Source organism: Poecilia mexicana, unplaced genomic scaffold (assembly GCF_051168715.1).
Source record: "Poecilia mexicana isolate PSO_F unplaced genomic scaffold, ASM5116871v1 scaffold_9, whole genome shotgun sequence".
NCBI classification, from domain to species: domain Eukaryota; kingdom Metazoa; phylum Chordata; class Actinopteri; order Cyprinodontiformes; family Poeciliidae; genus Poecilia; species Poecilia mexicana.
In genome coordinates this window covers 7,222,114-7,245,087 of record NW_028263378.1, presented here as the reverse complement: position 1 = coordinate 7,245,087, position 22,974 = coordinate 7,222,114, and the positions used below count along the sequence as shown (strand labels likewise).

Here is a 22,974-nt window from a genome sequence, read left to right as displayed (position 1 = left end):
TCTTTATGCATACTATAGCTTACAGGACCAAATCATTTTCACAGTTATCCTGCAGACTCTCTCAGCCTCCAGATGGATGATAAACCCCAAATGATCACTGGAAAATAAACTGGCTGGATCCAAGCGCAGTAATGGAAAGTTTAGTGGAAGGAAACTACACCTTTGAGAGGATTGTTAAGCAAAACCAATCCAAGAGTTTGACAGATTGACAAGGTGTGGATTGCAGCCGGAGTCAGAACAAATCCTGCACTCATTTTTCATTTAAACCCATAAAAATCTGGATTTTGAAAAGTTTTAACCTTGGAGTAAAAAATACTGCCTGTCAGGACTGAGTAAGTTTCCAGCTGTGTTACAGACCAGAGAAACAAAATCATTTCCATAAAGTAACACAAAATGTTACCAAGTATCTTTGGTTTAGTTTCTAGTTCAAATATCTTTGTAAACTTGAAATAAGATAAAAATAACTTACAAGTAACCTTTTAGCAAGAAATATGAGCTTGATTTAAGTTAATAATTCCTGAATATTTATGAAAAATTACTGCTTCCACTGGTCGATTATTTCACTTATAGCAAAACATTGTTTCCATGTCATAAGTGAAATAATCAGCTAGTGTAACCAGTATTAAATCATCAATATTAAGGAATTATTTACTTAAAAAAAGCTTCTGTACTTTAATGAAAAGTTAGTTTTCTTATTTTCAGTGTACTAAGATATTTGCACTAGAAACTAAACCAAAATTACTTTGTAAGATTTTGTGTTTAGTTTCCAAAGACAGGTGAGGGTAAAAAAAAAGCACTGAGAAACAATAATAATGATAATAAAACATAAAGATAATCCTGTAGAAATTAAATATAATAAAAAACATTGAGTATTACTCAGTATTTGTTTTTTGCAGACTAAAACTGTTTGTTACTGTTTAAAATGCTCATTTCCTGTATAAAGCCACAGTGCATCATTTATTTAGTTGGCTTTCATAACAGAACAGTTCCCTGTCCTTGTGCTGCTCACAAAGGGAGGCCGCCTGCTCATGTTACTCGTTCCTGCCAGATCCTCTCAGATAACAGAAAGAAACTCTCCAGCAGAATGTAGCGGCTTTATCGACTTTTCCAATGATGCATTTGAGACAGAATTGCCTTTCCACGAGTTTCCCTGCAGGACAAAAACACCCTGCAGTGCAGCATGAGGACCTGAAGGCTGTCTGACTCAGAAACGGATGGAGTCATCTTCTTCTGCCACACACAGGATGCAGAGTGATCTCACTGCTGCGTCACGGTGGAGCCGGTGGAGGAGGGGCGGTGCAGCGGCGGGGACACAGACCTTCTCCCACAGAGGACAGAGGAACATCAGCCATGAAGCTGCTTCCCATCAACATCCTGCTGACGCTGGCCACCTGCCGACTCACCAGCTCGGGTAAATCGTCTTCTGGTTTGATTTCTGATCAAACTCTGATGTTCTTCCCTCAGCTTGGCGCTGAAGGTTCCTGTAACCTTGACAGGAAACTGTTACAAGATTGTTGTATGATTGCACCACATGTTGTTAAGTTCGAAGTTTTTGGATTAATGTGATTTTTTAAAATGTCCAGAGAAAATGTTCTTGTCTTTTAAGAGTGGAAAAATACTTTAATGGGACGGTGAAATTATTAATTTAACAAAAATCAAATGTTTCTCTTGATTTAAAGATAAATAGACAGTATCGCTTTTAAACACTAAGAAGAAACTAAAGATAAGGAAGAGGATTAGGACCACTGGAAGGAAAGAAAGAATTCTGACTTTAAACTCACAAATTTGACTTTAATCCCTTAATTAGGAAAATAAAGGATTAGATTCTGACTTTGATCCTTTAATTAGAATATTTTAGGATTAAATTACTTTAATCTCAGAAATTTGACTTTAATCTTTTAATTGGAGAATTAAAGGACTAAATTTTGACTTTAACCTTAATTTTCAAAGCCTTTAATTTGAAAATGACGTCTAAATTATTACTTTAATTATAACTTCATTTTAAAATCATTTAATTTGAAAATTAAAGGTTTAAATTCTGACTTTAATCTCAGAATTTTAACTAATCCTTTAATTGGAAAATACAATTTATTTATTACTTTAATCTTCATTTTCAAACCCTTTAATTTCAAAGTTAAAGGATTAAATTCTTACTTTAATCTCAGAAATCTGAGTTTAATTCTTTAATTAGAGAGGATTAAATTCTAATGTTTTTTTCAGAATTGTAGGTTTAATCTCAGAATTTTGACTTTAGTTTTCTGAGATTATCTGTGATATTTTGTGTAAACTTGTGTAATTCTACAATCTTCAGCCTAAAAATGTTAACCCTACTAGCCGTGCTTCTCCCCCTCCAGTCAGCTTTAGACTTGGCCACGCCCCTCAGTGTATTTTGGTTCCGCCCACTTTAGTAAAAATTGGGGCGGAGCTAAGCTTTCACTTTAAACTTTATTTGAGGATCTGAAACACTTAAATTAGACAAACCTGCAGAAACAGAATAAATCCATTTTATATAAGCTCACATCAACAGTTTCCAAGCTAACAAATGGTTTGTCAAAATGAACAATTTTTAATTTTCCAATATTTCCAGTGAAAAGTGATATGTATGCCACAGGTGCCTCAGGAAAACCAAACAGTTTATACTCTCTTTTTAGTAAACCAAGCAGTTAGACTTGTAATTTTAAATTTTCTTACCCTAAAGTAAAGCTTCCAGCTGAGTTTTGCTAATACCGTGTTTCCCCGATAGTAAGACACCCCCGATTGTAAGACGTATTGGGGGCTTCAGGGGGGTTGGCTAATATAAGCCGTACCCCGAAAGTAAGACATATGTCTTACTTTTCGGGGAAACACCTCTCATCTAGCTGCGCACCGCCTCCTGCCCACGTCCGCACCGTCCCCCTCTCCATACGTCGCCGCGTCTGCCTTTTATAAAACTGTTTTGTGGTGAATACAATACTGTTCAGGTTGTTAATAAATGTTAATTTTATGGTTAAAACAAAAAATTCGACAATTTTTTTCCAATATAAGACATACCCCGAAAGTAAGACATAGTGGGGCTTTTGGGGATAAAAAGAAAGTAAGACACTGTCTTACTTTCGGGGAAACACGGTAATCAGTTAAAATCTGAATCCGTGTCCCTCTAGTCTGAGGCCTCACTCTGAGTTTTGCTCAATCTGTTGGTCTACTGGGAAGAGATCCGATAACCAAAACGGTACACCCACCTGAAGCTCTCTGCAGTGGTGCTGAAAACTGTATTTTACTTGTAATCTGAACCTCTGCTTCCAGCAGCACCATGTTTGGATCTTTAGGGTGGCATTCCCAACACTGGATCTGCAGTCATGGGAAAATTACAGGAAAGGCTTTTTCAGTTCTATCAGAAAATAATAAACACAACCTGGCTGTTACCAAATGTTTATGTAGTAAACAAAAATTAAGTCAGAATTGAAAATCCATGTGTAAAAAGACACGGATGGAGTTTTTCTAGTGGAAAACATTTACAGCCCAGCGTATTCACTCCAAGGTCAGACGACACAACGCTCTGAAAAACAGAAGAAAAAACAACTCAGCAGGTCTCAATCAAGCTGTTAAATACTGAAGTTAATGAGATAATGGTAGAAAAAAAAGAAGAAAAAAAAAGAGTAAACCGCTACGGCTTTTTAAAAAGGCTACCGAGAAAAACACTGTGGTAGCACAACTTTATAGCAAAGTTACATCTGAATCATCTAAGTATTAACGGTAATATAGGCTTTTAAATCTAGCAATACTACTGTGGATTATTCACTGTTAAAATAATCCAAAGCATAGATTAACTAGCAAATAATGATATATTCTGCTGACAGAAACTGTTGGTCCAACACTGATGCCACTGACTTCAGCCAGCGCTCTTCCAACGAACTCCAAGAGGGTCCACCTCACAGGTCAAAATATTTACATTTATCCAAATGTTTAATGAGGAAATTCTTATATTCCATTCAGAAAATGTCAATGTCATGTTTGCTTTTTCTCAGGCAAGAATAAAGTTGAGAATGTTGAGCTGCTGAATCCTGCCAATTTGTCGCTGGAGTGCATCTGGACTGGCAACCAGAACAAACAGCCCAACATCACTGGTTTCTGGAGAAAAGGCGGAGAGGAAATTCAGGACAGCCGAGTCCCAGTGGCCCCAGAGAACCAGCAGTACAGACTCCAACGAGTGTAAGTGATTCACATGTGCTCAAAATTAACCCAAACTGGAATTAAAAAATACATATATTGGTTTTAGGAAAATGGATCTTTGCAAAACATGTTAATTTTTTTATTTTTGATTTTTTTAATATATATTATTGAATACAATAACAACTAAAATTTACCAGATATAAAAACTGACCCCCTGTCTGTTTAGGTCTACAAAAGCAACAGTGTCTACATTGTTTTTATTATTTTAAGCCTAAAATAATAATAATAATAATAATAATAATAATAAATCAATTTTAAATTACACCCATCAATTTTTCCCTACAAAATGCTTCTTGTATTTAATTTGCAATGCTCTGTATTTTTAAAGAGATAATCCGCTAACTGCTGGGGTTTTTTTTGTCTGTCATTACTAGTTTATATGAACGCTTAGAGCTGCAACACAGGCAAAAAAAATAGAGCTATATCAAATTAAAATGTGAAAACTTAAATCTTCGAACGATATATCTTTCATGTTTGAACAAAATAATTTGACACTTGCAATATTCAGTTACCATGTTGTAACGAAACCTTTTCCAATTCTTACAAATAAATATTATATAACAGTAACATGAGAATATATTATTTAAACAACCTTTTGTTATCAGAACATCATAAATGTTTATAGAGATTTAATGTGACGCAGCAAAAGCAGATGAGGTGGATTAGCAAGGTGGCATTTTCACTGGCAAACTGAAGCGTGTTGAATTCGTTTAGATGGAGCGACTGACGTTTTGGTTTATAATCTGAAACGTTACAAAAATCATTAGACCTGAATAATTAAACGCCGTCTAAATATTTTTAATCCTTATTTTTTCAGTGTTGTAATTTTTTACCTTTTTGTATGGAATCCAATGTAACTTTCTGTTGTTTCTGTGCTGTTATCTCACCTTTAAGGTTTAGAAAGAACGTCTTTGAAACCAAAACCTGCCTCTGGGTTAGCAAAGCTGCAGACGGGTCACATTTCAGAAGAAAAAACTGTGATGAAAAACAAAATGTTAACACCTGTTCCCTCTGTTCTTCAGGTTCAACATTGTGAGTGAGGAACACCTTGGAAATTACACCTGTGTGTTTGACAATGAAGCAGAACTAGATTTTATCTTGGCAGGTACAGATCACAATCTGCACCACCTTTACCGTCTTGTTTTGTACTTTTTATTTATTCAGAAACCTGCTGCAGATTGACAGTAACGTGTCGGCTCTGTCTTTCAGTGCCGCGGATCGGCGAGAAAAGAGAGAAGCCCATCGTCTCCTATGTGGGTGACTTTGTGGTTCTGACATGCAAGATGGAGGAAACAAAACCAGTGCCAAGGACCTGGAACTGGTTTAAGACCAATGGCACCGATAAGGCGAGTGAGGATCTTTGACTTTACACGATTTCCTTTACAGTCGAGTTTTATCTGCAGTTGGCTAAAGTTGAACTTTTAACAGCTAGACTGTAAAAGTCACCTTTAATGGCTTTATTAAATGGTAGCCTTGCTTTTCCCATTAAAACTTGGTATTCAGATAATTCTTGTTAAAGTATTCATAGAAAAAAATACTGTTGTTTTAATTCAAATTTTTAAGCATGTAATATTTATACCAGCATCATGACTTTTTCCTCAAAGGACCGATTGTGGCAGAATTTATTAATAAAACTAATATTAACAAACTGCTAAAACTTTATTCACCAGATTTGGGGGATTAAAAAAAAAGATTGTGATTCCATCCCTCGATTCGTAATCAATAAATAATATTTAACATCTTTTCACATTAATGTCATTTGGAACCATACAATTAAAAACTAATTTGATTTGTTTTGGCCCGCAAGCCTTAAGTTTATGCCTTGAATAGGCATTAAGCATACAACAAACATGAAATCGTCTCGTTTAATATTTCTGATGTTTTGGGGTTTTTTTGCTAGTTAGTGTAATAATTGTAGGATTCTGTCGTCCTGCAGGAGCAGCTATTCGAAGCTCAACGCTACGACATCACCGTCATTGGGCACAAAACGAAGCTGAAGGTGAAGGACGTGAGCGAAGCCGACTCCGGAGTGTATCACTGCGCCGCCGTGTACAACATCAGCGCCAGCACCAGCAAGCTGCACCTGAAGGTCAGAATCAGAGGAGCCAAACACTGAGCTCACTTGTTGAAAACCTAGGTTTTAAACTTTAAAGGGGAATTATTCATATTTTGCATATTCTAGGTATTGCTAAAAAAGAAGTTATTTGATATTCAATGTTAGTAAATGATGGAAATTATCTCCATATTTAATCAGTCCAAACCAAGCGTTGGGTTTCACATTTTGTTCTCCAGTTCAGTTTTACGATGCCGTCTTATCTAAAGCATATTTTAAATAACTTTTCAGAAATGTTTAGTTTAGCTGAGGCTTAAAAGACGTGAATCTCTTGTGATTTTCTCCTGAAGGTGATTACCATCTGGGAGCCATTGAAGCCTTTCTTAGGCATCCTGGTTGAAGTTGTCATCTTGGTTACTGCGATTCTCATCTATGAGAGGAGTCATTCCAAGAAAAAGGAAGCAGAAGGTACCAATGCATGTTTTTTTTTCTCTGTTTTGACTTTAGCTATGAAACTGTGTTCTTTGGTTAGTTTGGAAGAGCAACTCATATTTACTGGTAAGTATGGAGGAGGATCTGTGATGCTGTGGGAATGATTTTATTTCAAAATGCCCTTTGATTATTGTTAGGATACATTGCAATATGGACTCATTTATTATACCAGGAGATTTTAGATAAATCTTCAATTGGTTCTTTAAAAATAATAAAAATCCAGATATTATGGACAAATTAACACAGAAATGGTTTGCAAAAATGATGATTTTTCTGCACTGTACTGACTGCAAAAACAAAATCTTACAGAGTATTTTGGTTTAGTTTCTAGTTCAAATATCTTGTACTCTTGAAATAAGACAAAACTAACCTAGAATTAATTTTTCAGCAAGAAATAGGAGCTTGTTTTACGTTAATAGTTCCTTATTATTCAAGAGGAATTACTAGTTTCACTGACAGATTATTTCACTTATAACATGGGAAAATGTCTTGTCATAAGTGAAATAATCTGCCAATAAAACTAGTAATTGCTCATCCATATTAAGGAATAGCCAACTTAAAAGAAACTGCTATGTCTTGCTGAAAAGTTGTTTTTAGGTTAATTTTGTCTTATTTCAAGTACTAAGGTAGTTGCACTAGCAACTGAACTTAAAATACTTTGGAATAGTTTGTGTTTTTGCAGTGCTCAGATTTTAAAGGCTGGATGTTCATGCCTTTACTCTTTTATACAAATGTAATTTTTCAAGAAATGTGCCCTTTTATTAAAATATTTATTTATTTTATGGATACATTTAACTACCAATAAAGATAATCTACTATTGTGAATAATTTCCTGCCCTTTTCACAGCTAATGGTCTGAATGCAGACCCAAAGAACACACAGTGAGTACTTTAATATTCATCACTTATTTTTATGTTTTGTGTATTGTGCTTTTTTAAAATAATAATTATTTTTGCCTCAGGCCACAGGGTGAAGATGAGGAAAGTACCTCAGTTAGACAGCGCAAAACCTAAAGGACGTCTGCAGCAGCAAATTCAAGCATCTATTAAATTATTTTATTTTTGAATGTGAAGCGCTTCTATAGAAATATATAAACAGCTATATTTTGTAAATGTTTTAGTCCTTAACACCAGCTAAGTGCAATCACCACCATCTAATCAACTAATACACACGAAAGCTTTCTGTTTTGACGTTCACTGACCAACATGTTTCCTGTTGTCACCAACGGCTGAAGGAGTAAAGCATTTCACATTTCTCTCCCTCTGGCTCTGTGTTTCAAACTGAGGTTGTCTTCACACGTTTCCGGTGTAGCCTCTGTCACAAAAGGAAGCCGGTGTTTTTTTTTTTAGCTTGAAAACCCCCGCCCTACATTTGCAGCTGTGATGTAATGAGTTGTGGTTTAGTTGCAGTGCCTTAATTATCTCAAAAAGCAACTGACTAGCTGCGTTTCCATGGAAAATGTACGCTAATATTTGTCGATATTCTGCTAATGTCGAAGAACATTTTGAAATTGAAATTAAAACCACACGTGAATAGGCTTGTTCACGCGATAAGTCATTAAAAATAATGTCAGAGACGGATGTAAACAGTTACATGAGATTATATTCATAATTTAGCGATGGCGCTAGCTAGCACCTATCATCTATCAGAGGAAACATTCAGACATTGGAGTGATTACATATGTGGCGTTTTGGGAAAATTGTAGATTTCGATTTTCCATAAGAGTTGTGGACTCAACAATTTCAAATGACACCACTTTTTATGAACTGTACGACTCTGACAGCCCAGGTGGAATCAATTGCACACTGTCCGAAAAAAACAAAAACCATCTTAATACGATTTCCTGCCGTCTTCGAGGTTTTCGCGGCTGTTGATCACGTGACTGGTGTGACGCAATATATCCATTTCAATAAGGCGGAAAATCTACCTCATCCTAGCTTAAAAAGGTTTTCATGTTTCATTAACCGAATTTATTATTGTAATTTTAGTTTGCGCAATGCTTTGGTTTATGAAACCCACTCTCAAAAAGCAAAGAACTAGCTGCCATTCCATGACTATTGTGCGCAAAACATTGTCGATATTTTGCTACTACCGAAAAAACTATTTTGTAATTGCGGTGTTTCCATTAAATAAGAAACGTAATTAAAATGACAGGTGAATAAATTTGTTCCCGCGATATACCATTTTAAAAAAAAACCCTGTTGCGCCATTGTCTGTCTTCCACTTCCTGTCGTCTTCTTCCTCTTTTCTGCCAGTGATATCCGGTTGTTGTTCGCGATTCAAGCGATGCAAAAACCTTTCATGGAAATGTTTTTTTTTTGTTTGTTTATTTGTTTGTTTTTTCCTGAATTGGTATGTTTCCATTTTGTAATTTCAATTCGCTCAATGGAAATGCAGCTAGTGTTCTCCTTGCCAGCAATGATTTTATTTCTGCCACCTTGAATCCTTGAATGTGTGTTTGCATCAACGTGAGCTTTGTTAGTAACGTCCACATCAAAATACTTGTGCATCATTGTCACGTTAACATATTCAGCCTTCACTGTATATGCAAGCAATAATATTAAAGCTACACAAATTAAAAATTATCTGAGTCATTTTCCTTTGAATCAATGCGTTACTGGTTTAACTCAAGTCAAAAATATTTTAGGAAAAGGAAATTAAATGTTGTAATTCCTTAATTCAAATATGACTGAAGTAATACTAGCAGCTCATTAAAGCTGCACTATGCAACTTTTATTTTAAAAATACGTTTTTTTACATATTTATTAAAATTGCCACTATGTTGTAACAGTTTAATATGAGACAGATAATTTGTGAAAAGATTTAGCTCCTCCCAGTGCTATTTCTTTCTGAATAATTATGCTCCCAGTCAAAAACAAACAAAAACGTGCTGCAATCAAAGCGTAGTAGATGCTTTATTGACTGTTTTGCAGTAACTTACATTTTCTCTACAAGCTGAAATGGGAAAATTTGGTGGCCCCTCCTTAAAGCGGCTTTGTACAATGGCAAATTAGGGCAGTTTAGATTTTAAAAATTATTTAAATTTCTGACAAAAAAAAAAAAAAAAATTCTGAGACTAATCTCAAATTTTCTAGAAAAAAAACTTGGAAACTTTTGAGCACCAAAAGATGAAAATTTGTGAGAAAAATCTCTAAAATTTTGAGATTCATTTTGTGCATTTTTTAGGAGAAAAACTGGAAATTGTTGAAGCCCATAAAGTAAAAGATTTTTCAGAGTTTCAAAAGTCAACATTTCAAGCTCAGAGGAGTGCTCAAGTTTTTTTTTCTTTTTTTGTGAAAATAATCTCAATATTTCTGAGTTTTTTTCTTTCAAACGTTGGAGTTCAAAAAAAAAATTCTTCTAAATTTTTGAAGCTCAGAAATCTCCTTGTATTTTCCAGAAAATTTCTCAGATTAGTATTGGAAGTTCTGAGTTTTTTGGTGGAAATGTATTCCTTTCCCCCCTCCTCTTTAGTAGCCATGATACGCAGTAGTAGTTATGAGCTTCACTTGCCAAAGTAACAGGAATAAATGAAACAACTGTATTACTGAGAGAAGAGAGAAAAAACTGTTTCTGATTGTTCAGAATCTCCATCTTAAGCCTGAATCTGCAGTCAATCTGTTTATAGTTTGGTTGATTAAACAACCGTAAACCAAATTTTTCAGCTTTAGTGACAAAAGCAGCTTCCTGCATGTTTGTGTCCCGTTCAGCTGTGAGGCCGGTTCATGAGGAACTGAACCAGAAGCCTGATGACGCAGTCGTCCAGCCCCACCACCGCGCCGTCCTGCACGCCCTCGTAGAGACGCAGGCTCTCTGTGCCCCACAGCAGGTTCTTCCTGGGGTTGTTGGCGTCCGTCTCCACGGACAGAGCCAGAGTGTTGAGCTGGTAGCAGAAGAAGGAGAAGAAGTGTCCGTCTGTGATGACAGCCTGCGACACGAAGGGTCTGAAGACGTCCTGGTAGTCCCAGAAACCTGCAGAGGTTTGGTGGAAAGAAGGAACAGCCCATCACTCTTTTCTCCTCTAACTCCAGGATTCCAGATCCGACTAGATTTCTCAGTTTTATATGTTCATTTTAAAATATAAAAACACTAAAAATCACTGTGAACTTAAAAGAATGCATGATAAGTTTGGGAAGATATGGAAAAAGAAGGGCAAAAATGATAAGAAAGAAGAGAGGAAAAACAAAATGAAAAGGAAGGAAGGGAAGAAAGAAAGAGAAACAATGACAAGAAAGGAAGGAACAAAATAAAAGGAATAAAATAGTAGCTGATACAAGAAAGTGAAAAGGAAGGAAGAAAGAAAAGATCCAAAGAGGGAAAAATGCAACATTTTGTTAGAATAGTAAATAAAATCTGGAATTATAAATACTCTTCTATCCTCATATTTTCTTTTTCCAAACTTATCCGACCTGGAAAATACTGGAATCAGGTTCCAGACTGGGGGAAGCTGCAACTCCAACGGAGTCATATATTTCCAACCAATTTAAAAAGTTCAATAAGTGACTTTTGCTCAATCTAAATTATTTTGTTTTCAAAACACATTTTGTGATAAAATGCAGCTTCTCAATACTTAAACCTTTTTCTTTAGTGTTAGAAAAAAACAGCACCACAGAATGAAAAGCAGTAAAATCCTGGTTTTCTGACCTTGGTACATGGCCTGAGCTCCAGTCCAGGCAAACAGGCTGGCGGCGGCGTTGGCTCTGAGGAAGGGCTCCACCTGGTCCGAATGCTGCTGTCGAGCCAGCCGGTCTCTGTGGTACCGGTCCGGTACCAGATGGAACTGAGTGTGACCGTAGCAGGCTGGGTCTGGCAGCTTCGCTCCTGGAAAAACGGAGGAAAGCAGAGTTATATATATATTAAAAAAAAAAAAAAAACTCACGTTATCTCTAAGTTTATAACACGAAAAGCAAAAAATAGTTTATTCCGGTTTACTGCAGATATATTTATTTTATACTTAAAACACACAGTGTCATTGAAGCTTACTTTTTATAAACTTGATTTATTTAAGAATACTCTAGTGGGGTATGCACTAATACTAAGATCTGAACTTAAACTTTCATACTAAAGCTTAAACTTGGGCTACTTTTTACTTACTTCTTCCACAAAGTACTGATACCTGGAATATTTTGATCTTTGATTCGACCTTGTGTGAACGTTACAATGTAGCATGCATTAACTTTAAGAAGTTTAATTCCTCTGGCTCTTGGATAGAAACTGTTTTTTATTTTGTTCTTGGTTTTATTCTCCTTTATTGCACCTCTGTAGATTGTAACCAGACTACCTTTGAGATATGAAGTTTGATGTTTTCTCTTATTAGTTTTAGGAGTTTCACCTGTGAAGATGTTGTTGTCATACTGCCTTCTGAACAGAGGCATCATGTTGGGGGCAAGGTGGATTTCGGGGACCTCAGCTGTGTAAGACGCCTCCAGTGGAGCAAACTGATGAAAAACATGACAGGAAAATAAGGTAAAGTTAACAGAATAAATTAAATTATGTCTGTATTTTTCTACTCCTACTGTAAAGAAATGCTTTTTGTTTTCTTTTTACCTGCGGTAGCTGCTGAGGTATTCTGATCTGGCTGTGGGGATGGTCATCGATCTGAAACCTGATTGGCTCCTGTCGGCCTCTGCGGTGGCCTTTCGGGATTATTCTCTTTCCCCTCCTCCAATAAAAGTTCACCTGCGGACTGAGATCTGAAGAAGAAGAAGAAGAAGAAAACAAACATCAGAAACTAAAACCAGCACTGAAAGGGGAACACTGGTTTATGTGGTCTGCTGTGTAGGAACAGAGAGGTGTAGGTATTAAACTGGCTTTAGAGACTTAAGTTTTGAGATTCACGATTCATTTTACAGGACAAAACTGTGATGAAAAAGACTTTGTAATGACAACTCATGACAAATGCAAATCTCAAGGAAACAGATTCAATTTGGTCCTAAATCAATTCAAATCAATCCAGTTAGAAAAGTGCTAAATCTTTATTTTTTAACTATAATGTATTCCTATTATTTTTATCATTGTAATCGAGGAGCAGTAAGATGAGCTAGAAAACATATTAAACGTTCTTATTTTAATGAGACAAAACTCAACCAAAATATGTTCTTATTTAAACAAGAAAGGTCATTAAAAGGGAAACAACTGGAGAGATGTTTATGTGTCATCTAGAAGCCTCTTTATGCCTTTTTTAAGAAGTCATAATCTCGCACATGAACCATTTTTTTTAGAATATTAAAACAAGAAAGTTTCTCATTTTAAACTGCTAGAATAAGAAAGTTTCTAATTGCACCTGCAGTATAAAAACTAAAAAAGAAAAAGAAAAAAAAAGTCAATTTTATGAAACACCAAATCAGACAGAGCAGTTATTAAGCCTAAGATGTACAACAATCCGGGCCCTGTGTTTACATGGTACCGGATCGATACCAAAATATGCAGTACACCTTTACTCACTATGATCCTTCACAAATGACCATTCAGTAAAAATACAACCTAAACAGTGATGTGGTAACCCATAAATAAACCTCTGTTAGTGATTTATTGTGAACTTCATTATCCATACCCAGACTGGAGAGCCGCAGCAGCGGGTTGTATTTGGCCAGGTTGTAGGTGAGTTCAGAGACCAGGGTCTTCAGGAAGGGACCAACCACCTGCTCCTGGTGTTTGTACAGAAAAGGTTGGCGCTTTCTCATCTTGTGCCAGTGCTCGTGTAAAATCACACGGGTGACCAGATCTCGGATTTCATTGAACGCAGCATCATCGATCTCAGGGACAGCCGGTTGATCCGTGGCCAACTGGGAGCCCTCCGTAGCCGGGTTGAACTTCTCTGGAAGGCCCGGGATGTACGCGGTTTTGGTGAAGTGCTGGTACCACCTGTCCGGGTTTCGTGAGAATGTCTGAGGGTAGACGACAAATTTCATCCGCTGGATGCGAGTGATGAGGGACAGCTTCTCCTCCACGGGAGAGGAGGAGATCAATTTAATGCGCTCCTCGTTCTGCCGCAACCGGGCTGATTTGCTTTTAGCCGTCAGAGAAGCGACTATGGGCGGATACTGAGGCTCCTTCACGGCTTCGGTGTGGACATGTTTCAGGGAACTAAGCGGAGGAAAACTTCTAGGGAGCAGCAAGGGCAGCCTTATGCGGGTCGCCATGTTTCTTCTTTGAGTTCTTCCTCCTGAATTTTATTCAGAGTTGAATAACAACAAACCGGTGCAATAGCGCCACCCGTTGTGACGGAGAGGTGGTGGTAACAACTTCAACTTTTAATTTAAAATTATAAAAATTTATTCAACTGGTGACTTTCTGAGACACAGGTTTCAAATGGATGTGGATAAATAATGTGTATTCTGTGAGAAAGTAACTGAGGATCTGTATAATTTGTAATTTGGCCGGATCTTCACCAGTTTATCTGGGTTAATAGGTTTTCTTTTAATTAATGATCATAGTATAGACTACGGTGTAAATAATGTTCTGATGTTATCCAAACATTAACTACACAAATGTTTTTTTTCCCTTTAAAACAATATATTACTTTATAAAGTGGAAGAATGAGTTATAATTTTAATGCCATTTTTTAAGTCAAAAATGCTTTTAAGTTTACCTCTTCTTTGAAACAGTTTGTACGTCAATGTTTTGTTCAGAATTTTTATGTTGTATGTACAATTCGCCCCACTAAGTTTTTGATTTATTTTGGGGATTTGTTTGTTTGTTGTTTTTGTTTTGTTTTGTTTGTAACTTTGTAAGTATGTGGTGTGAACACATAATTAAAGGATTTTTTTTCTTTTACATTTTATTTATTTATTTGATCAAAAAACATGATTTTTTTTTAATCATGATTGATTTACAAAGGTTCTGGAAAGGGTAAAACATCTAAGAGGTGAAAACATTTTATAAACACTGCTGCTCTTGAAGCGACCCCTTAAATACGTCATTGATGTCGCCTTTAGAGCCACTCACAAACTGTCGGATATTTTTGTTGCAAACAACAACAGTCTAGATACATTTTACTATTACTGTCGTTAATAATAATTTGAAAAACCGGGACAGAATTTATGAAAAAAAAAAACTTTAAAAAAAAGTTGACTTGTGAAGTGTATGCGAAAATATACGTTTTAAATTAAACTTGGCTCCTAGCACTCAGATTAGCTTGCTGTTTACGAGATGTACATGAAGGCAGCATTAGCTTGGCGTGTTTGATTTGGAGTTTCTGAGTTTATGAAGGTTCTTGGTGTCAAACGTAGACAAAAACTGATGCATTATCAACAGAAAACTATAATAGTTAGACATGTATTTTCGTAATATTTTTCGGACGCAGTTGGTCGGGACCAGGGCGTGTCTGTTCAACCCTCTCCAGCGTGTTTATCGAGCTGAGGTAGCTGCTATAAAACCAACCCTTTTGCTTATTATCATAAACATTTTCATTTCGTTTACTGTTGCTGAGCATTTTCACAACACACACTCTGGTAGCAATGTTGGTGGCAGTGGGGAAGCTTCAGTGACCCACCACCAAGAGGTTCGCTTTATCCACACATTTACCCCGCCTGAATGATCGCTTTATTTTCTTTTATGAATATAATGTTTTATTTGTCTGGGCATTTCAGAGATCACTCTGCACAAAAAGTGATGAGGTGAAGCTGGCAGAGGAGGCCAGCAAAAGATACGGCTCTCCAGGTCCAACCATCTTCTCCAAAGTGATTGATAAAAGCATCCCTGCAGATATTATCTATGAAGATGACAAGGTAAACATCCAGGAACATGTTAAGTTTTACTAACTCACATGACCTACCAGTTAAATGTTTCCAAATCCTCCTATTAGGGCCATTGCAGATACAAAAAAATGACTATATTACCAACAACAACAACAAAAATAGATTAAGCTCAGAAGTTTTCTGGAATAAAACAGGGACATTTCTGAGTTCCAAAAGTAAAAAAAAATGCTATTAAAAAAATTGGAAATTTTTAGATTGATATCAGAAAAATTTCCAAAGTTTCAAGAGTTTCAAAAGTCAATTGTTTTTTTACTTAGAAACTCACAAATGTACAAGATTTTTCTAGAAAATTCCTGAGTTGCTTGTTGCAAACTTTTGACTTTTGGAGCTCAGAAATTTTGTTTTTTCTTGAAAATATTTTTGATTAATCTCAAATTTTCTGAGTTTTTTGGTGGAAACTGACTCCTTTTTGGCTCTAAAATGTTGTCGTATGAATCAAATGATTTCAGTTTAGCAAACGCCCGTTCATCAGCCATCAATTAGTAGAGACAAACCTAAAACATGCAGGACCAGTGTTGGAAACATTGACCTAGTTCACAGGGAATGAAAACGTTTTTAATGTTTTTGTCTTGTTTTCAGTGTTTGGCATTCAGGGATATCAGTCCACAGGCTCCCATTCACTTCCTGGTTATTCCACGGGTCCCCATTCCCCGAATAAGCGCAGCTAAAGATGATGATGCTGAGGTATGACGCTCTTCACAGAGTCCCAGAATAACAAGAAATTGAGTTAGCAAATGCATGTTTTTTGTGCGATATGATTATTTTAATATTGTTGCCTCCTACAGTAGCACAACCAGTTATTTCTTTTTTGAATAGGTTTTTGCTACATTATAAATTAAAAATTTTAAAGTATTAAAAAGCAAACAGAAAATTCTTTAAGAAAAATGAGAAAAGTTAGAAAATAACTAGAGAATATCAGTGAGAGTCAGTCAGAACAAAACAGTCAGAAAATGTAAACTAAAATTTAAAAAGGCAAAATAAATGTGAGCAAGCTAATGGATGAAACAGAAAAATTATATATATATATATATATATATATATATATATATATATATATATATACACACTCTACTAATTTATGAAAGGTAAAGAGTGAGACCTTGTGTATCTATAAACAGGTGGAGGAGGGTAGAGTAGAAAAATGTTCAAGTAAAAGTAGTGTTGCTCCAACATTTTTACTCAAGTAAAAGTCAAAAGTAACTAAGTAATCACTCAAGAGTAAAACAGTATTTAATAAAAAGGAACTCAAGTACTGAGTAGCTGAAATTTACTCATTACTAAAAAATTATATCAGTCAAACAAAAACGTTTTCTGTAAATTTTGGTACTTCAAATATCGTTTCTGAATAAACCTGATGAAACTCTACAGATAATGAAGTTTGAGTTTGTGTAAAATAATTTTGACCAGTAGGTGTCAATATTTCAGTGTTGACAAATTTGTATTTAGATAGGAACTTTAAATTGGTTCAGGCTGCAGTTTTTAACTTAAACTGTAGACGTTAAACCTAAACCTGAGCAGATGGAGTTAATTATTTACTTTTTCTTGTCTAAAAATATTAAGTCTTGCTTATTTTCTCTCCAACATTCAGCTCTTGGGGCATTTGTTGGTTGTTGCTAAAAATGTGGCGAAGCAGGAATCTCTTAGTGAAGGCTACAGAGTGGGTACGTACCTTCATCCAGCTGATAAAAACTCTTCTTAAAAATGAAATTAATTAGTAATTGCTGTTTAATTACCTGCAGTGATCAATGATGGAAAGCATGGATCTCAGTCGGTGTACCACCTTCACATCCACGTCCTGGGAGGAAGACAGATGGAATGGCCGCCGGGATAAAAGACTCACACTGAACGGTCGAAACATCTGGAGTCGTCCTTTCAAGAAACTCGATTTTTCTCTGATTAATTAAACCAGTGGTTTGTCAGGTTTTTTTAGTTCTTTAATGTTGTGCGTTGACTGCACAACATGCTGAAATATCGATGCTTTTAGCTAATAGCTCCTTGAAAATCAGGTTGTTGGAGAAAAAACACAAGTTAATGAATGTCAGAACTGTTGTCATTTTATAAAGAGGCATTTATACTGTTGTAATTAAGCTATTATGCTATTGCTTAATTACAACAGTGTAATTAAGCAATGAGCATATTGAAAAGGAAAGCCATCGGTTTGACAAATCCAGCTCTATTTCATTTAACTGTGTTCAGCTTGATTAAAGAACACAAGTAAACAAGAGATGACATCTGTCTGTACAGAAGTTATTTTGTCTTCTGAAAATTTATGTACAATAAAATGAACATTTGAAATGTAAATATGTTGATCTATCAGCAAGTTGGTTAACATGGCTTTAAATAAAGACTAACTGTATTTTATTTTGACTAAGTTCTTTATCTCCAATTGACAAAATTACTATTGCATAACAGTGACGTTACTGTTTTAACTAAAAACAATAATTCAGTGGAGGGGGTTGGACAACCTCAGTGAACCGCCAAACCAGTGAGAATTTGTGCAGATTGACAGTTTGTAGTTGAGATGAGTTTATACATAAGTATATTAAATATATTTTACACAAGTGCGAGTAAAAAGTAATTATCCAAAAATTATTCAAGAATAAATAAAATATTGGTTAAAACAAACAAAAAAAAAAAAACAAAAAAAAAAAAATATATATATATATATATATATATATATATATATATATATATATATATATATATATATATATATATATATATATATATATATATGACTAAAAAGTGATGCAAGTACAGAGTACAAATACAGACAAAATGTATAAACTGTGTAACTTCTGGTATTCTAAAGAATGTAAAAAACTAGAAAAAAAAATTAAAAAACAATTACTCCTGTCGAAGCTGCGCCATATTTCTATCCAGCATGCGCCTCACGGGAGGGTTGCCAGATTTGACATTTTCCCGTCCAAACACCATAAAATTATATTTGAACGACAAAAAAACAGTCCAAATCTCAACGGATAATGCTAATGTTAACACTACTCTATGTATTATTCCTAGTTTATCCCTAATATAGTTCTAAAATAACCTAAAGAAACAGTGAAATGTTATGTTTTATATTTATATTTTATAATTTTTTTTTTATAATTTTGAACATTTATATATTTCTAAGAACAAGCCAGTTTATCTCTAATACAGTTTTGGAATAATTTAGAGAAATATTGGATATTTGTATAAAACTATATCCCAAATATAGTTATTTTTATCCCTTAAACTAAACTAGGGGTCAGAGTTTGGTAGTAACTAAATACATTTACTTAAAGAATGATTAGTGTTGAATGTACTGTGTTTTGTGCAATCTTATCCAGATTGAGATTTGGTTTGAAGAAAAACTAGAATGTATCAGTATTCCTTTTTAATTTCTATACCAACATGTTGTCAGCAAAAGAAAAAAATATGCATTTTGTATGACCAGAACTTTATAAATCAAAAGTAATTTTGCATTATTGATGGGCAAAATTACTTTTTACTTTTTGTACGTTTTAAAACTTGTACTTTTATTTACCTTTACTTGAGTAAAACAACTGAACCTGCACTTTTACTTTTATTAGAATATATTTTCATACAAGTATCTGTATTTCTACTTAAGTAGAGAATGTGAGTACTTTTGACACATCTGATTTTATGACTACATTCGTGCTAAGAATGGTTATACATGGCTGGGGTTTGACATTTTATCAGTGTATTTCAAACGGTCTTTGTCATATTGTATTTGTAGAAATATGATCGAGTGAGCGCTCTTAAGAGCAAACTATCTTTGACTTATTTCTCTGTGGTTACCTTGTCAACAATAATTTAGGTAGTTAGGAGAAAGTAAACGGCTCTTGACAACTCTGAAGGTAATTTATATACTCCTTGTACCTTGGAAAACTTTCGTCTTTGTAAGTATTTGTGTGTTTGGAAGACAGACGTGTCAAAAAATATGGAGAGTGGCGTACATAATGTTTGAGTGTTGCATTAAAATGAGAGTATTTGCTTTTCCCGCCGAAAAAGAACCAGAAATGATGAAACAGAAAGCTGATGTTGATGTTCATCTACATGTCCTCCAGTGTCAAAAAGCAGTAGCTCCTGCTGAAGCAGAGGCAGAGATCCAAAGCGGAGAACTTATATTTATCTTACATGTTCAACAACATTCAGTTTCTCTTCCCAAACTCTCAGCACAATGCAGTGCACCTTCCTGGGGAAATAAAACGGCAGTGAAGCGGATGTACACACATGTTTGAGTGCAAATAACCAGCACTCAAACAGACCCACCACCAGTAAACAGAAGTGAAACGGGAACAAACAGTGAACACATCCACCCGCTAAGCCTGTGGTGTCCAAAGTGCGGTCTGGGGGCCATTTGTAGCCCTTGGACTGATTTTGTGTGGCCCCTAACTGCAATTAAAAAATTACACAAATTTGGCCCATAGATGCAGATGGATTCTTTTAATTTGCAATCAGGATAAAAATTGTTACGAGTATAATTTTCTTACACAGGAAAGTGTAAACTACAACACAAAGTGTTCCTGTTTTTATAACAAAAGGTAAAACAACATTTATTCAGAGACTTTTGTTGAAAAGCCTACATTTCTGCACCCAAATCAGTTTTTATTCTTTCTTAAACATGACTAAATATAGCAAACATTTTTTAAACAAAGTGACCCTGTTCTTATTACTGAAAATTTATTTATTCAATAAAGCCCAAAACAAACTGAAAACCAGATGTCTTTCTTTGTATACATCAAGCATGCAAAATCTGCTACGGCATCTTAGGGCCATTTTAGGGGGAAAAAAGTAGTACATTTCTGCAAAAAAAAAAAAAAAAAAGAGAACAGGTTGTGTTGAGGTTTGTAGTGATAAAAGCGGGAAATCAAGCGAGAATTGTGTTGCCATTCGGTCAAATACTATTAGTTAATTTATAGTGGAAATAAGTTACTTTAAAAGTCGGAAAATAAGTTAATAGTTTGCAAATTTAATAACTATAAATTCATGCTAAGAATGGATTAAAAAAATTGGTTTGACATTTGCGACCTTTGTTATATTGTACTCGAGGAAACATGACAGAGTGAGCGCTCTTGGAAGCCAACTATCTTTACTGTACTTTTCTCCGGTAACCTTGACAACAAGAATTTGGGCAGTTAGGAGAAAGTAAACGGCTCTTACCACTCTGAAGGTAATTTATAATCATTGTACCCTGGAAAACCTTCATATTTGTAAGTGTGTTTGGAAGACACAGGGAGGTGTTGTTGTTATTTTTGTGGTTGATAAAATGTAGAGCTGTTTATTTGAGGGTAGCATTAAAATGAGCCTGTTAGCTAATTTCTGTTATACTTCAGTTAGAGAAACGTTGTCAGTGTGGCATTAGATGAGCGTGTTAGCTAATAATATATTTTCCCTTCTGTTGTATTTCAGTTACAAAAACGTTTTGAGTTTAGCATTAAGGGCTGGGTAAATATAACAATTCATCAACGCATTGTAATTATTGTTTTGGTTTTTTCCCCCATCCAATAGCTATTTGGGACACCATGCTAATCGATTAGATCCCCTGCGAGAGTTAGCGAAACTTTGTAGAGATGTGCGCACCTTGTAAAGTTTTATAATCCAGTGTGGTTCATACACTGGATAATAGAAAGTTTGATCAGGTTATTGAGCTTTGGCGTGAATACTTTGTTGTTGAGGATCTGGCGCCATTTTTCTTCTTCTTCTTGAGTTTATTAGCGGTTGGCCAAAAGCTATTTGGTGTGCATTACTACTTTATTTCAATGTTAAAGCAGTACTTTAATGTTTAGCCTTTATAGAGCGCAAGGGTTTTGTTTTATTTTCAGAAACTTTATTGCTAAAAATGCTGAAGTATACACTTTTAATGTAACGTTCATATGGGCAGAAAAAAATAATAAATTAGACAAAATTATTATTAGATACTATAATTAATTATCTTTATGCTACTTATTAGTAATCCTATTACTAATATAAGTCTATAATGACCCCTAAAGGATTATTTTTAAAGCAAAATGGCATAAATAGGGCTAGGTCGACCTCTAGGTTGGACTGTGAGATTCAGTTTAGAAAATCTTTGTTTTTGCAGAATATTTTATCAATTAAACGATTTAGGTGCTGGAATATATTGCCTGTTACCATTAGAGATAGCGTCATTAAGTGGCAGTTTAAAGCATGGTTGGTCTGTGTACCTTTTTAGCAACTTCATGGTTTAATGACTGTTTTTATGAGTGATATAGTTTTCTAAATATTTTTAGAAGACCCCAGCATGTTGATATAGGCATCTTAAAATAGGTTTTCCTGCCCCATTTACTTTTTATTTATTTTTAGTGTAATTTGATTTGGAGTTGAAGAAAGGTGAGGAAAGGCAAAACTGCTGGCTATCAGGATAATCTGTAGATACCTTGGGATTACACACATAATCAAGAACCATAAAGAGGCCTCAAAGAAGTCAATCACAAGTGAGCAGTTGGCTGAATGGCAATGTGCCAAGCTACAAATACTCAAAGGAGATTAAAAATAGAAATATCAAGACCAGAACAAATTGCACAATAGGACTTTGACCAGATAACCCAGAGGTTATCTGGTCAAAATACATAGTTATGTACTATGTTTTAAATACATAGTTATGTACTATGTTTTAAATACATAGTTATTCATAAACCACAGCATTGTCAGCACAGTAATAAATCCACAGACATCTTCTGGAATGGCTGGAGTTTCCCCTTGTCATACTTGATTGTAAACAATAATATAACATCCATGAGCTGCAGCACACTTCAAATGTTTTTCTTTAGTTTCAGACTTCCTGTTTGGGTTTTTGCCACAGATCAAGCCCCTCACTAATCATTCACCAGTTAAAAGCAGAAGGGACTCTGGGTCAGGACGGCTGTGGTGTGACTGGGTGGTGTGATCTCAGTGTGTGGAGTAACTATGTGTCACCGCAGAAAGACGGTTAAACTTTCCCCTATATTTACTGATAAAACAGTGCTCAGCACCTGCAGCATGGCTAAACAATACGCAGGACTGAAGAAAAGGAGGAAGTATGTTCAGTATTTTTATGCTAATTTTAAATGCTTCCAGTTAAAAAAACCACTACTACCTGTTTTTGAAATATCCAGCTTTTTTCTTTTATAACATTTCAGACATCTGCCTCTTAAATGTGTTCATCCAGTAAACAAAGGCATTATTGCACTTTTCAACTTTTGAATAGCTCTCATGAGCCAAAGTCTTATCTTTTCTCCTGTTGTGACATAACTTTTATAACGTTATATTTTGCTCTCTAACATGCTTCATTGTTCATTTCTGATGAAGACTGTCTTCATAAACCAATTTCAGCTGATAAGTATCTTAACAACACCCCACACCCACTTCATTTTTGGCTTATGGTTTTCATAAATGTCCCTCCTGCTGAATGTTTGTCCCTGCCAAGCAAAGCCAGCCTCTGTAATTAATGCAAAC

General features: G+C 35.2%; 3 protein-coding genes across 4 annotated transcripts; 2 read left to right on the top strand and 1 right to left on the bottom strand.

Annotated features, from left to right (window-relative positions):
• Positions 1 to 117: 117 nt before the first annotated feature.
• On the top strand, positions 118 to 9,339 carry emb (embigin). Its single transcript, XM_014995314.2, has 9 exons — positions 118 to 1,411; positions 3,837 to 3,914; positions 4,005 to 4,188; positions 5,232 to 5,314; positions 5,419 to 5,555; positions 6,146 to 6,298; positions 6,613 to 6,730; positions 7,602 to 7,635; positions 7,716 to 9,339. The coding sequence occupies exons 1-9, from the start codon at positions 1,351 to 1,353 to the stop codon at positions 7,765 to 7,767; spliced, it is 900 nt and encodes a 299-aa protein (XP_014850800.2). The 5' UTR covers positions 118 to 1,350; the 3' UTR covers positions 7,768 to 9,339.
• A 306-nt stretch (positions 9,340 to 9,645) lies between these two features.
• On the bottom strand, positions 9,646 to 14,014 carry mrps30 (mitochondrial ribosomal protein S30). Its single transcript, XM_014995313.2, has 5 exons — positions 13,308 to 14,014; positions 12,302 to 12,447; positions 12,087 to 12,192; positions 11,399 to 11,575; positions 9,646 to 10,726 (listed from the first exon to the last, which is right to left on the bottom strand). Exons 1-5 carry the CDS (start codon positions 13,894 to 13,896, stop codon positions 10,461 to 10,463), a joined length of 1,284 nt encoding a protein of 427 aa, XP_014850799.2. The 5' UTR covers positions 13,897 to 14,014; the 3' UTR covers positions 9,646 to 10,460.
• Positions 14,015 to 14,487: 473 nt separating this feature from the next.
• Positions 14,488 to 17,874, top strand: hint2 (histidine triad nucleotide binding protein 2). Of its 2 annotated transcripts, none has more exons than XM_014995318.2 (5): positions 14,488 to 15,257; positions 15,346 to 15,483; positions 16,093 to 16,197; positions 17,102 to 17,174; positions 17,253 to 17,874. In XM_014995318.2, the coding sequence occupies exons 1-5, from the start codon at positions 15,030 to 15,032 to the stop codon at positions 17,342 to 17,344; spliced, it is 636 nt and encodes a 211-aa protein (XP_014850804.1). In that variant the 5' UTR covers positions 14,488 to 15,029; the 3' UTR covers positions 17,345 to 17,874. The 2 variants fall into 2 exon arrangements, with proteins under 2 accessions (XP_014850804.1, XP_087864827.1); XM_088008701.1 differs by having other exon boundaries at positions 14,859 to 15,116.
• The last annotated feature ends 5,100 nt before the right edge of the window (positions 17,875 to 22,974 follow it).

Excerpts from the sequence above, each read along its gene's own strand:
- hint2 (XM_014995318.2), top strand. The coding sequence starts at position 15,030 with ATGTATTTTCGTAATATTTTTCGGACGCAGTTGGTCGGGACCAGGGCG. Across the intron at positions 15,258-15,345 it reads CAGTGACCCACCACCAAGAG|AGATCACTCTGCACAAAAAG; the intron begins GTTCGCTTTATC and ends TGGGCATTTCAG. Across the intron at positions 17,175-17,252 it reads TAGTGAAGGCTACAGAGTGG|TGATCAATGATGGAAAGCAT; the intron begins GTACGTACCTTC and ends AATTACCTGCAG.
- emb (XM_014995314.2), top strand. The coding sequence starts at position 1,351 with ATGAAGCTGCTTCCCATCAACATCCTGCTGACGCTGGCCACCTGCCGA. Across the intron at positions 1,412-3,836 it reads CTGCCGACTCACCAGCTCGG|AAACTGTTGGTCCAACACTG; the intron begins GTAAATCGTCTT and ends TTCTGCTGACAG. Across the intron at positions 6,731-7,601 it reads CAAGAAAAAGGAAGCAGAAG|CTAATGGTCTGAATGCAGAC; the intron begins GTACCAATGCAT and ends CCCTTTTCACAG.
- mrps30 (XM_014995313.2), bottom strand. The coding sequence starts at position 13,896 with ATGGCGACCCGCATAAGGCTGCCCTTGCTGCTCCCTAGAAGTTTTCCT. Across the intron at positions 12,193-12,301 it reads TACCTCAGCAGCTACCGCAG|TTTGCTCCACTGGAGGCGTC; the intron begins GTAAAAAGAAAA and ends GTTTTTCATCAG. Across the intron at positions 11,576-12,086 it reads TGACAACAACATCTTCACAG|GAGCGAAGCTGCCAGACCCA; the intron begins GTGAAACTCCTA and ends CCGTTTTTCCAG.